The sequence below is a fragment of the Schistocerca cancellata genome, chromosome 2, assembly GCF_023864275.1.
Source record: "Schistocerca cancellata isolate TAMUIC-IGC-003103 chromosome 2, iqSchCanc2.1, whole genome shotgun sequence".
NCBI lineage: Eukaryota > Metazoa > Arthropoda > Insecta > Orthoptera > Acrididae > Schistocerca > Schistocerca cancellata.
In genome coordinates this window covers 804,678,685-804,690,292 of record NC_064627.1, presented here as the reverse complement: position 1 = coordinate 804,690,292, position 11,608 = coordinate 804,678,685, and the positions used below count along the sequence as shown (strand labels likewise).

The 11,608-nt window shown below is 39.0% G+C and overlaps 1 protein-coding gene across 1 annotated transcript; it reads left to right on the top strand.

Moving 5' to 3' along the window:
* The first annotated feature begins 446 nt into the window (after positions 1-446).
* LOC126158810 (THAP domain-containing protein 1-like) lies at positions 447-3,144 on the top strand. Its single transcript, XM_049916469.1, has 3 exons — positions 447-567; positions 670-868; positions 2,887-3,144. The coding sequence occupies exons 1-3, from the start codon at positions 491-493 to the stop codon at positions 3,142-3,144; spliced, it is 534 nt and encodes a 177-aa protein (XP_049772426.1). The 5' UTR covers positions 447-490.
* The last annotated feature ends 8,464 nt before the right edge of the window (positions 3,145-11,608 follow it).

Genomic DNA, 11,608 nt, shown 5'->3' with positions numbered 1-11,608 from the left:
CTATATAAATGATTTAGGAGACAACTGAGCAGCCGTCGTAGGTTGTTTGCAGATGATGCTGTTGTTTGTCCGTCTAGTTATGTCACCACGAGATCAAAACAAATCGGAACACTATTTAGAAAAGATATCTGTGTGGTGTGAATGTCGGCAATTGACTGTAAATAATGAAAAGTGTGAGGTCATCCACATGAGTGCTAAAAGGAATCTGTTAAACTTAAGTTACACGATAAATTCAACTAAATACCTAGGAATTACTTTTACAAACAACTTGAATTGGGAAGAAGACATGGAAAATGTTGAGGTGAGGCAAACTAAAGACTGCATCTTATTGGTAGAATCATGGAGGTAAGAATAGAGGGAGACGCCGTGACGTCACAGCTGCGAAGCTATGTGAAGCCGAGGGTAGCCATATCAGTCCGACCAAAACATTGCTGCTGTACACTTGTGTGTATAGGCTTGTCGCTCGCTTTTGGAAGAATTTTGCGTTATTATGGTGACTTGTGTGGTGTTCGGATGTACGAATCGTTCTTATTGTGATGCGAAATCGAAGGGAATAACATTTCATGTGTAAGTTGTCTCGTTAAGTGTGATTTTACAACTTCATTGTGAATGAACGTGTGCTACATCGGTACTTGTACTATAGCGTGTTTTTCTCCTGTATGATTTTAGATTTCCTAAAAATGAAAGTCGGAAAGCTCTGTGGGAGAATGCCGTGAGGAGGAAGAATTGGGGTGCGTCTAAATGGAGCACTATATGTTCTCAGCATTTCCGAGAAGAGGACGTAGACCGAACTTGCCTTTCAACAGTAAGGCTCCGAGAAAATGCTGTACCATCAGTTTTCCCTACACACCCAAAACATTTGCAAAAGGTATGTTAATTCAAAGAATTAAATTCTTAGTTTTCAAGTTCACATTTCAGTATATTACGTACGTATCGTCGATAATCGAAGTGTTGAGTAACTCACTTTGTCTTCATCATGTACCAAATTAAAAGCTAACACTACATTAACTGGCGTAAAGTATAGGCCTAAACAGTACACTGTGTAGATTTGCCATTCTATGTACCGTATTTCAGTAAATATTGGTGATAATGAACAATGTTTCCCAGTAGAGTAACGTAACTGAAATGTCTCAGTACATATTACAAACAAAATGTATTTATGGGGCTTTGGAGGGAGGGTATAGCTAACTTAGTTTTCAGTTTCAATTATTTAGCTCTAACTCCGAAAGTAATGGAATACACGTGTGAAGTAAATTATATCAGTTATGTGAATATTAGAGGAAGTAGTTTGTGAACATCTCACTTTGTCTGGTCTACTGTGTTGTACAACATTTTTATTGCACTGTCTTTGCTAGTTAATGGCAGTTATGTTTTAGGAGTAATTGATACAGCTCTAGTTTTACTTATATATGTTGATTTTGGGAGGATTCCTTCAGGTCATTTGAATACATTAATTTCACTTTCCACCTGATTAGGCCCTTACACATAGCTTTTGCCTAGGAATGATTCCATGCTGTATATAGAATTTAAGAGGGGAGGTTCTGGAACGCTGAAGTGTTTCTGCAGCTACACAGTATGTTATAAAGAGAGAATCTGGTTCTCCACATTGTCATGTAGAAACAAATTTATGAAACTCCTTTTTGATGAGCATCAGCCTCTGCACACAAGAGAATATTTGAGAAGAAAATTCAGGTTCGCTGTTTAGATTATGAGACTACTGAAGCTAACAAGTTTGTCTGGTATAATTATTTAGTGAAGTCACAGAAATTAACACTTGGGCTGTGTTAAATATAACTCTGTATTTGGGTTAAGCACAGCAAATGAAAATTTCTTTTGTTTGATGCACTATTCATTGACATTCTCCATTGAAAGATATCATTTATTAAAAAGCTTTGGCAGTACCTTCTTGTTAACATTATCCACAACTGTGGAACATTGAATATGCACCAACCACTAATGCAAAATTAGATGTAACACACAATGGGTCGACAGAAGCGTCCGATCCCACGCGTCGGCTTTGACCCGTGACGTAAGGGTGTTGTCGTGTGTGACGTCATGACGGCGCGGAGTTTGGTTTGAGTGTGGCTGTCTCCAGTTCTGTTTTATCTTATTTTATTTACTTTTCTGATCTGTTCGTTCTATCTCGTGAGATTTTTTTTTTTTTTTTAAAGACAAAAAACATTAATCAGCTACTGAAGCATCTTTATCTTCTATGGGTTGCAGGGGTTACGACCCCTGGGGAGGTGGGTGGATATTCATGCATGGCTGTCTTCACTTACACGTTGTAGCTACGCAAGGCGTCTAAATTTGTTTATATTTAGTTTCCCCCCCCCCCCCCCCCCCCCCACCCAAAACACCCCATTTCCCGCGCTTGTCCCGTTAGTGTCATTAGGCTTCTTGTGGAAAGTGTGTGTGTTTGTTTTTATTTCCGCCATATTTGTGACGTCATGGGTCAAAGCAGATGGGCAGGATCGGACGCTTCCGTATTTCCCACACAATTATATATCATTAACTGTTGGACCGGTGACTTGTTAACTGACAGCACCCATAGCGATACAGTGTGATAGTTAAACAAGACACCCCAGCAGAAATATTTTACATGTTCAAAGTTTATATTTTTTCAATAAGTGTGTATTAATTGTAGCTTCGCACATGGGAGGCATTTCAAGTTGTCTGCTGAACACAACAACGGTTTATGTTAGAGTAATGAGTATTTTATGAACAAGATAAATAGTTGCTGGAAAAATAGAATTTATATTTCTGGAAAGAACTAAGAATAGGAGTAATTAGTTGGCTGTAACATGCTGTTCATGACAAAGACTGTAACACCTTCAACCATCTGTTACAAATAGTTCTTAATGTTTTCCATCCGTTTATTTCATTTAGGGAGACAAGAAGAGAAAGCCACCATTGCCGAAGGAGAGCTCTTCCTTTCCATCTTCAGTTTTGGCTGCCATCAGCAGAGTGCAGGATGAAGTAGTTCCTGCTCTTGTTCCTGAGTACACTGCAGGACCACCAGAACGTAGTCAGACATCCTCTGAAAGTGAGGAACTGAAGACGAAGTGTGAACACCTCATAACAAAAAACAAATTAAAACTCTTCAGCAGTCTAAGCGACGACTTAAGAAGAAAGTGGCTTCTTTGAGTGCTATCATTGGTGATAATGAACAATGTTTCCCAGTAGAGTAACGTAACTGAAATGTCCTAGAAAGCATACCTGGAATGCAGAGACACTTACTGCAGCGACAAACTGCGAAAGCTGGGGCACAGGCTGTACATAGGTCATACAGCCCAGAACTGCGCTCCTTTGCCTTAACACTGCATTTTTATTCCCACAGGGCGTATAATTATGTTAGGCGCTGTTTTAATACATGTTTGCCACGCCCCAGAACATTAACAAAGTGGTACCAGTGTGTGGGTGGAGCACCTGGCTTCACATCCGAGGCGTTTAAGGTAATCATGGCATAAGCTAGTCACCGTGAAACAAAGTTTCCAACTATATGTAGCTTGGTAGTTGATGAAATTGCCATCAGGCAACATGTAGAATTTGATGGTACATGCTATTAGGGTGAGTGGCCAAGTAAGTGGTACCGACAGTCGGGATACCAGTTACTTTGGAATAATGCTGGGCATCTCGGACATATTCTGAGTCATGGTCACCTTTGTGCTCATACAGCAAAGACTACCAAATCCACCGGATAGTCCCTCAGCCGTTAGGGGTAAAACCCAATGGGACTCGGGGCAAGTAAGACTAGCAACCTGCTTCCCTGGTACGTTAAATATGATGCTGGCACCAATCAGAGCAAAATGCCTCGGACCTTTGGAGGTGACGGAGTCCCACCTCTAACTGACAAACCAGGGACTCCTAAGATACGACTTGGCAAACAAATGGTAATGAGATGTGGAGCTATTAATATCAATGGGGGCTACTCTGGGAAGAAGGTAGAGCTGGCAGAGGCTGCAAGTAAGGTGGGGCTGGACGTTTTAGCTGTTAGTGACATTCGGGTAAGGGTTGAGAAAGAAGAGGAAGTGGGAGAATACAAGGTCTACCTGTCAGGAGTCAAAGCAGGAATAGCACAATGGGGTGTACGGCTTTACATCAAGAAAGAAATGGAACCCGGCGTAGTTGCAATAAGGTATGTAAACGAACGACTGATGTGGATAGATTTGACAGTGTCTAGCAAGAAAATTAGGATTGTGTCAGTATATTCGCATTGTGAAGGGACAGATCAAGATAAGATGGATAGTTTTTATGAGGCACTCAGTGATGTTGTTGTTAGAGTAAAGGACAAGGACAGTGTTCTGCTCATGGGTAATTTTAACGCCAGGATTGGAAATCGAACAGAAGGGTATGAAAAGGTTATGGGTAAATTTGGAGAGGATATGGAGGCCAACAGGAACGGGAAACAACTCTTGGATTTCTGTGCCAGTATGGGCTTAGTAATCACAAACTCCTTCTTTAAACATAAGAACATTCACCGGTATACCTGGGAAGGCAGGAGAACCAGATCTGTCATTGACTATATAATAACAGATCAGGAAGGCTGTGAGGGACACACGTGTATTCAGGGGATTGTTTGATGACACTGATCATTATTTAATCTGCAGTGAAATTGGGATTGTGAGGCCGAAAGTGCAGGAGGTCAGGTCCATATGTGTGAGGATAAGAGTGGAGAAACTTCAGGATAAGGAAATCAGGCACAAGTACATAACAGCAATCTCAGAAAGGTACCAGTTAGTTGAATGTAGTCAATTACAGTCATTGGAAAAGGAATGGACAAGGTACAGGGGCATAGTACTAGAAGTGGCTAAAGAATGTCTTGGAACAGTAGTGTGTAAAAGTAGGATGAAGCAAACAGCTTGGTGGAATGATACAGTCAAGGCAGCTGTAAAGGAAAAAGAAGGCGTATCAAAAATGGCTACATACCAGAACCCAGGTAGACAGAGAAAGTTATGTTGAAGAAAGAAACAAAGCCAAACAGATAATTGCAGCATCCGAGAAGAAATTGTGGGAAGACTTTGGAAACAGGTTGGAGACTATGGGTCAAGCTGCTGGAAAACCATTCTGGAGTGTAATAGCAGTCTTCGAAAGGGAGGTAAGAAGGAAATGACAAGTATTTTGGACAGGTCAGGAAAACTGCTGGTGAATCTTGTGGATGCCTTGGGCAGATGGAGGGAATATTCGAAGAGTTGCTCAATGTAGGTGAAAATTGCGATCAGTAATGTTTCAGATTTCGAGGTAGAATGGGATAGGAATGATGATGGAAATAGGATCACATTTGAGGAAGTGGAAAAAATGGTCAATAGATAGCAGTGCAATAAAGCGGCTGGGGTGGATGAAATTAAGTCGGAACTCATCAAATACAGTGGAATGTCAGGTCTTAAATGGCTACACAGGATAATTGAAATGGCCTGGGAGTCGGGACAGGTTCCATCAGACTGGACAAAAGCAGTAATCACACCAATCTTTAAACATGGAAAACAGAAAAGATTGTAACAACTACAGAGGTATCTCTCTAATCAGCATTGTGGGTAAAATATTCTCAGGTATTGTTGAAAGGAAAGTGCGAGTATTAGTTGAGGACCAATTGGATGAAAATCAGTGTGGGTTTAGGGCTCTTAGAGGTTGTCAGGACCAGATCTTTAGCTTACGGCAAATAATGGAGAAGTGTTATGAGTGGAACAGGGAATTGTATCTATGCTTTATAGATCTAGAAAAGGCATAGGACCGGGTTCCTAGGAGGAAGTTATTGTCTGTTCCACAAGATTATGGAATAGGAGGCAAACTTTTGCAAGCAATTAAAGGTCTTTACATGGATAGTCAGGCAGCAGTTAGAGTTGACGGTAAATTGAGTTCATGGTTCAGAGTAGTTTCAGGGGTAAGACAAGGCTGCAACCTGTCTCCACCGTTGTTCATATTATTTATGGATCATATGTTGAAAACAATAGACTGGCTGGGTGAGATTAAGATATGTGAACACAAAATAAGCAGTCTTGCATATGCGGATGACTTAGTTGTGATGGCAGATTCGATTGAAAGTTTGCAAAGTAATATTTCAGAGCTAGATCAGAAATGTAAGGACTATGGTATGAAGATTAGCATCTCCAAAACGAAAGTAATGTCAGTGGGAAAGAAATATAAACGGATTGAGTGCCAAATAGGAGGAACAAAGTTAGAACAGGTGAATGGTTTCAAGTACTTAGGATGCATATTCTGACAGGATGGCAACATAGTGAAAGAACTGGAAGCGAGGTGTAGCAAAGCTAATGCAGTGAGCGCTCAGCTACGATCTACTCTCTTCTGCAAGAAGGAAGTCAGTACCAAGACTAAGTTATCTGTGCACTGTTCAATCTTTCGACCAACTTTGTTGTATGGGAGCGAAACCTGGGTGGATTAAGGTTACCTTATCAACAAGGTTGAGGTTACGGATATGAAAGTAGCTAGGATGATTGCAGGTACTTGTAGATGGGAACAATGAGGAAATCAAAGAAAAACTGGGAATGAACTCTATAGATGTAGCAGTCAGGGCGAACAGGCTTAGATGGTTAGGGTCATGTTACACGCATGGGAGAAGCAAGGTTACCCAAGAGACTCATGGATTCAGCAGTAGAGGGTAGGAGGAGTTGGGGCAGACCGAGGAGAAGGTACCTGGATTCGATTAAGAATGATTTTGAAGTAATAGGCTTAACATCAGAAGAGACACCAATGTTAGCACTGAATAGGGGATCATGGAGGAACTGTATAAGGGGGGCTATGCTCCAGACTGAACGCTGAAAGGCATAATCAGTCTTAAATGATGATGATGATGATGATGCTATTACGGTTATGTTGACATGGGGTCATCTGTAGACACAGATAATTTGCCCATTGCCAAAGAAGCATTTGTGCTCGTGCTTGTGGCTATTAATGCTTCTTAGAAGCACCCAGTTGGGTATTTCCTGACTGCTGGTATAACTGGTGAGCAAAAAGCCGAGATAGTTAAACAGTGCATTGATCTTGCCAATTCAAGTGGTGTGAAAGTTGTTTCGCTCACATGTGATGGTTCAGCTAGCAATTTGTCAATGGCTAGATGTTTAGGCTGCAATCTCAATTGTGAAACTTTGAAAAGTACTTTTTCAGTTGAAGGGAATAATCATGAAATGTCATTTTTCCTAGACACTCCACATATGTTGAAACTTGTGCGCAATGCTTTAGGAGATAAAAAATTTCTTTGGGGTGAGCAAGGTGGTGTCATTTCTTGGCACTTTTTGGAACTGTTACATAAATTACAGGTCAAGGAAGGGCTCCACATAGGCAACAAGATCACTGCCAGTCACCTTAATTTTTTTTTAAATAAAATGAAGGTGAAACTGGCTACTCAGCTGCTTAGCAATTCTGTGGCAGATGCCATACAGTACTGTTGTGATATGAAACTCCCAGGTTTTGAACAGGCATCTGCAACAGTAAAATTTATACGCATTTTCAACTGTCTGTTTGATGTCTGCAGTTCCAGAACACTTTTACAAAGTGGTTTCAAGCAGGCATTAAATATAGCAAATTTTAGTGCTGTAGAGGGATTTCTTTTAAAGGTACAGAGGTACATCAAGGAACTCACTGTTGGCCCAAATCCTCAAGCAATGAGAGTTGTTAACTTAAATAGAAAGACAAGGTTTATTGGATTCCTGGTGTATATATCCAGTGTTTTACACATGTATAGCAAAGTAGTGGGGACACAAACTCGTGCTCCTCTATTGAAGTTTCTGCCTCTTTACAAATGTTCTCAGGACCACTTGGAAATGTTTTTTAGTGCCATCTGAAGTCGTGGTGGTTGGAATAACAACCCCACTGCTCGCCAGTTTGTTGCAGCATACAAGAGGCTACTAATTCATAGTGAGATCCGTGGATCAGAAAGAGGGAATTGTATAACTTTGGAAGATATTCCCCTTCTTACTTTCAGCAATTCCGATGTTGAAGATCACATAAATAACACTTGGGAACGGAAGCAGTTACTAAGCACGGAAAATAGTGCAGCGACAACTGACAACGACCACGATTACTTTGCTACTGGAATTTATCTCTCTGAAGTGGCAGTCCATATTGTAGTATATATAGCTGGATTTGTGGTGTGTCACTTAGAGAAAACCTTAAAATGTGAACCATGTTTATCCGTGTTGAGAGGGGATGGTAGCCATGTTGCTTATTCTCTCATTCATAGAAAGAGTAGGGGATGGTTGGTTTTATCATCGAATGATGTTGTTGACATCTGTGTGTGCAGAAAAAATGTTCAGGTGCTATACTACAGGTAATTCTAAAGTTCCTTTGAAAAATCAGTTTTCCAAATGTGTGTCTGAGGTGCTTAGTGAATTCATATTCAAGCCAGTGTTTAAGGAGTTAGCAGACCACATGAAAAATCAGCATCCCTTGGACAATCATACGATACTGCTGATTAAAGCAATTGCCACACAATACCTCCTGACACGGCAAAAACATGCAGCCAAGAGAATAAGTGATGCATTGCATGAAAATAAAATCAGGACAACCTATACAAAACTGGTACTCTTTAAAGGTCAGTAACTGATATTTGTACACAGAGGTCTAGTGTGTGAGGCATCTTGTATAAAGCACTCATTATATTGAGGCAAACTGGGAATGTAACCTTATTGTAATTAATAAATGATGCACATTCTTCCTTTTCCGTTATGTCTATGTTGTTATAACCAGCTACAAAATGTTTGTGATGTCTGTATCTTAAAACTATTAGTACTAGCATATTCAGTGTATCTATGAAAATTTGTTCCTGGTGTGTGATGGAGTCAGACAATTATAATTTTATGTGTGTGTGTGTGTGTGTGTTGTGTGTAATAGCTTTCAAATATATCTTCCTCAAACCAACATTTGGAATTACATTATATGTAGAGTGTTTCCAAGTGATTGATACTCCACCATACCAGTATGCAGTACTGGTTCTGCAATAGCTTGTGATCTGTGTGCTTCCAAATGGGACATACATTTCTTTTTGAAATATTTAGCCATTGTTTGGCAGAGTATGCTGTAGTATGTTCTAGCCAGTGTTATTAATTAAGTTTCCACGAGTGACAACATATTAATGAGAAATAGAATTGCCTCATTTTTGTCACATTGAAATACGTTCCTATCATTGTGTGGTATGTTATGGTTTTTGCTTGTGTGTCATTACAAATTATATTTTTTGGTGATCTAGTCCAACAGTGGTTTACTCTCAAAAAATGAGAGATAGTAGTGTTCGCAGGTGGGCGTTATTGGTTTTTCACTGCTTCATTGGGCACTAAATTTTCTAGCAGTCTCTCCCCTAATCCATTGAAATGTAACCCATGTGTTGTACAGAAACTACAGCCCACAACGTTTATATCTGTAGTAAGACATATTTTATAAATGATTGCATATTTTCTTATGTTTATTTGCTTGACTACTTTCCTGGTTTATGCAAGACCACTATGATAGATCATATGTATGTGGAATGGTAAATAGTATTACATTTGTATCAGTCAGGAGACTGAGACATTTCTTTCATTCTCAACAAGCAATGATGTGGACTTTGTTACAATTTCATATAATTTTTTTTTTACATAGAACTGTGTTATTTTTAAGTTCCACAATCTTGTGAAAAAGGCAGTTAACTGAAAAGTCACATTGTAATAATTTTTCTGTATACCTGTAACAAGCAGTTCAACAAAGTGGATAACAACAGATCAAGAAAAGCTTTTTTGCTGGAATAAAATTCTGAATATAGTACCTAATATTTATGCTTTATTTAATTCCCAGTTCCCATACTTTTTATGAATGAATAAGGAATATGTAGCTTATATTTTTATTAGGATAATGATTTCAAAAGCAAATCCTAGTTTCAATGTTAGTAAAACTTTGTCATTGGCAAGCAATGAAGTTTCTGCTTATTGATTGAGACATTCCACACTTCTCAAACTATGATGTAAAGTTATGCTCCAGCATCTGTCTCAATCCCTTCATCATTTCATTTTGCACCACTGTAAATACCTGTCAGCTTGACAAGAAAGGCTTGCATTTAAAAGAATGGAAGTTATAAAATAGGGAATGACATAAACAAAGCTCAATGAAGAATGGTTTATGCCTAAGCTACCTAAAAACACTGGGACATTGTTGCCTTGTTAACAAATCTCTTCCATACCAAAATAAGAAATTGGAACCTAAGGTAAGTAAGCAATAAGTAGAACTCCTTACTAATATTAAAATGAGTCCCATAGCAGATGAAAATTGGAACACTGTTATACTGCCTTGGCTAACAGACATGTCATTTTAAGTGCTGCTGCTGCAGTTGATTTGTTAGTTACTAAAAAAAGTGCCACAGTCTCATATTAGAGCTGCTGCATATCACTTAAGAGAAGAAATGTGGGTATGTATTGAAGTGTGTATGAACTGTATGGCAAAGAGTTTTGTTTTCTTCCTCAGGGTCAATGTTATCCAAACTGAAAGTACCTGTTTTGTGTATAACAAACACCTAATTTATATTTCTTGGGATTCTCCACAGTTATATTCCACTTGACAATGGAATGAAGTTGTGCACAATGTGAGAGGTTGTTAGCTAAACATTAACTCACATTGAGTTATTTTATCAGACATTTATCTGCTGCTTCATTATTTAAATAATTAACAATAAAGACAGATCATTTGGGTACCTCTTGAGATATAGATGGTGGTCAGAACCGCAGTCAGTCTGTTACACATTAGTAAATAGCTGCTGTAATACATCATTCTGAACTAAAAAAACTGAAAAGTTTTGGTTTGTATGTCACGAAAATCGGAAAAGACGTCATCACTTTTCGTAAATCTGGCATTGCTTCGTCCAATCTGATGATCGTAAGAATAAGTAAAGAAGGAACCCTAGTTTGTGATACACGTTGATTACTGAATTAACAAAATTGTATTGTTTACATTGAAGACAAGCTATTCGTAATATTACATTAAAAACTATTTTTAATCAGAAGAAACACAGAATTTCGCCTTTACGAGGTTTTATTTTAAACAAAAACTTTGAAACAACCAATCTGATGACTTTACATGCGTATATGGTGCAATTAGCGACTTTAATACACGCAGCGCTATAGCACACTGGCAATGTTTTGGTCAGAGTGTCATGGCAGCGCGCCACGCCCCCATGGCTTCAAAACATAGTATGGCTGGGATACGTAGCGCCATCTCCCCTTATTCTTACCTCCATGGGTAGAATACTTAGAAAATGTAACAGATCTACCAAAGAGACTGCTTACACTACACTTATCCGTCCTCTTTTGGAGTACAGTTGCGTGGTCTCAGAATAGCAGTGCGTTTTGTATTATCGCGTAACAGTAAGGGTGTCACTTACAGAATTTGAGGTGGACAAAATTATACAAGGTTTTTTTTTTTTTTTTTTTCATTTGCAGTGAAAGTTTCTCAGAAATTTCAATCACTAACTTTCACCTCCAAATACGAAAATATTTTGTTGACGCCAGTCTGCATAACAAGAAATGATCATCATAATAAAATAAGGGAAATCAGAGCTTGCATGGAAAGATATAGGTGTTCGTTTTTTCCACGTGTTGTTCAAGAGTATTATTGTGAAGTTGGTTTGATGAAC

Excerpts from the sequence above, each read along its gene's own strand:
- LOC126158810 (XM_049916469.1), top strand. The coding sequence starts at position 491 with ATGGTGACTTGTGTGGTGTTCGGATGTACGAATCGTTCTTATTGTGAT. Across the intron at positions 568-669 it reads AAGGGAATAACATTTCATGT|ATTTCCTAAAAATGAAAGTC; the intron begins GTAAGTTGTCTC and ends GTATGATTTTAG. Across the intron at positions 869-2,886 it reads ACCCAAAACATTTGCAAAAG|GGAGACAAGAAGAGAAAGCC; the intron begins GTATGTTAATTC and ends TATTTCATTTAG.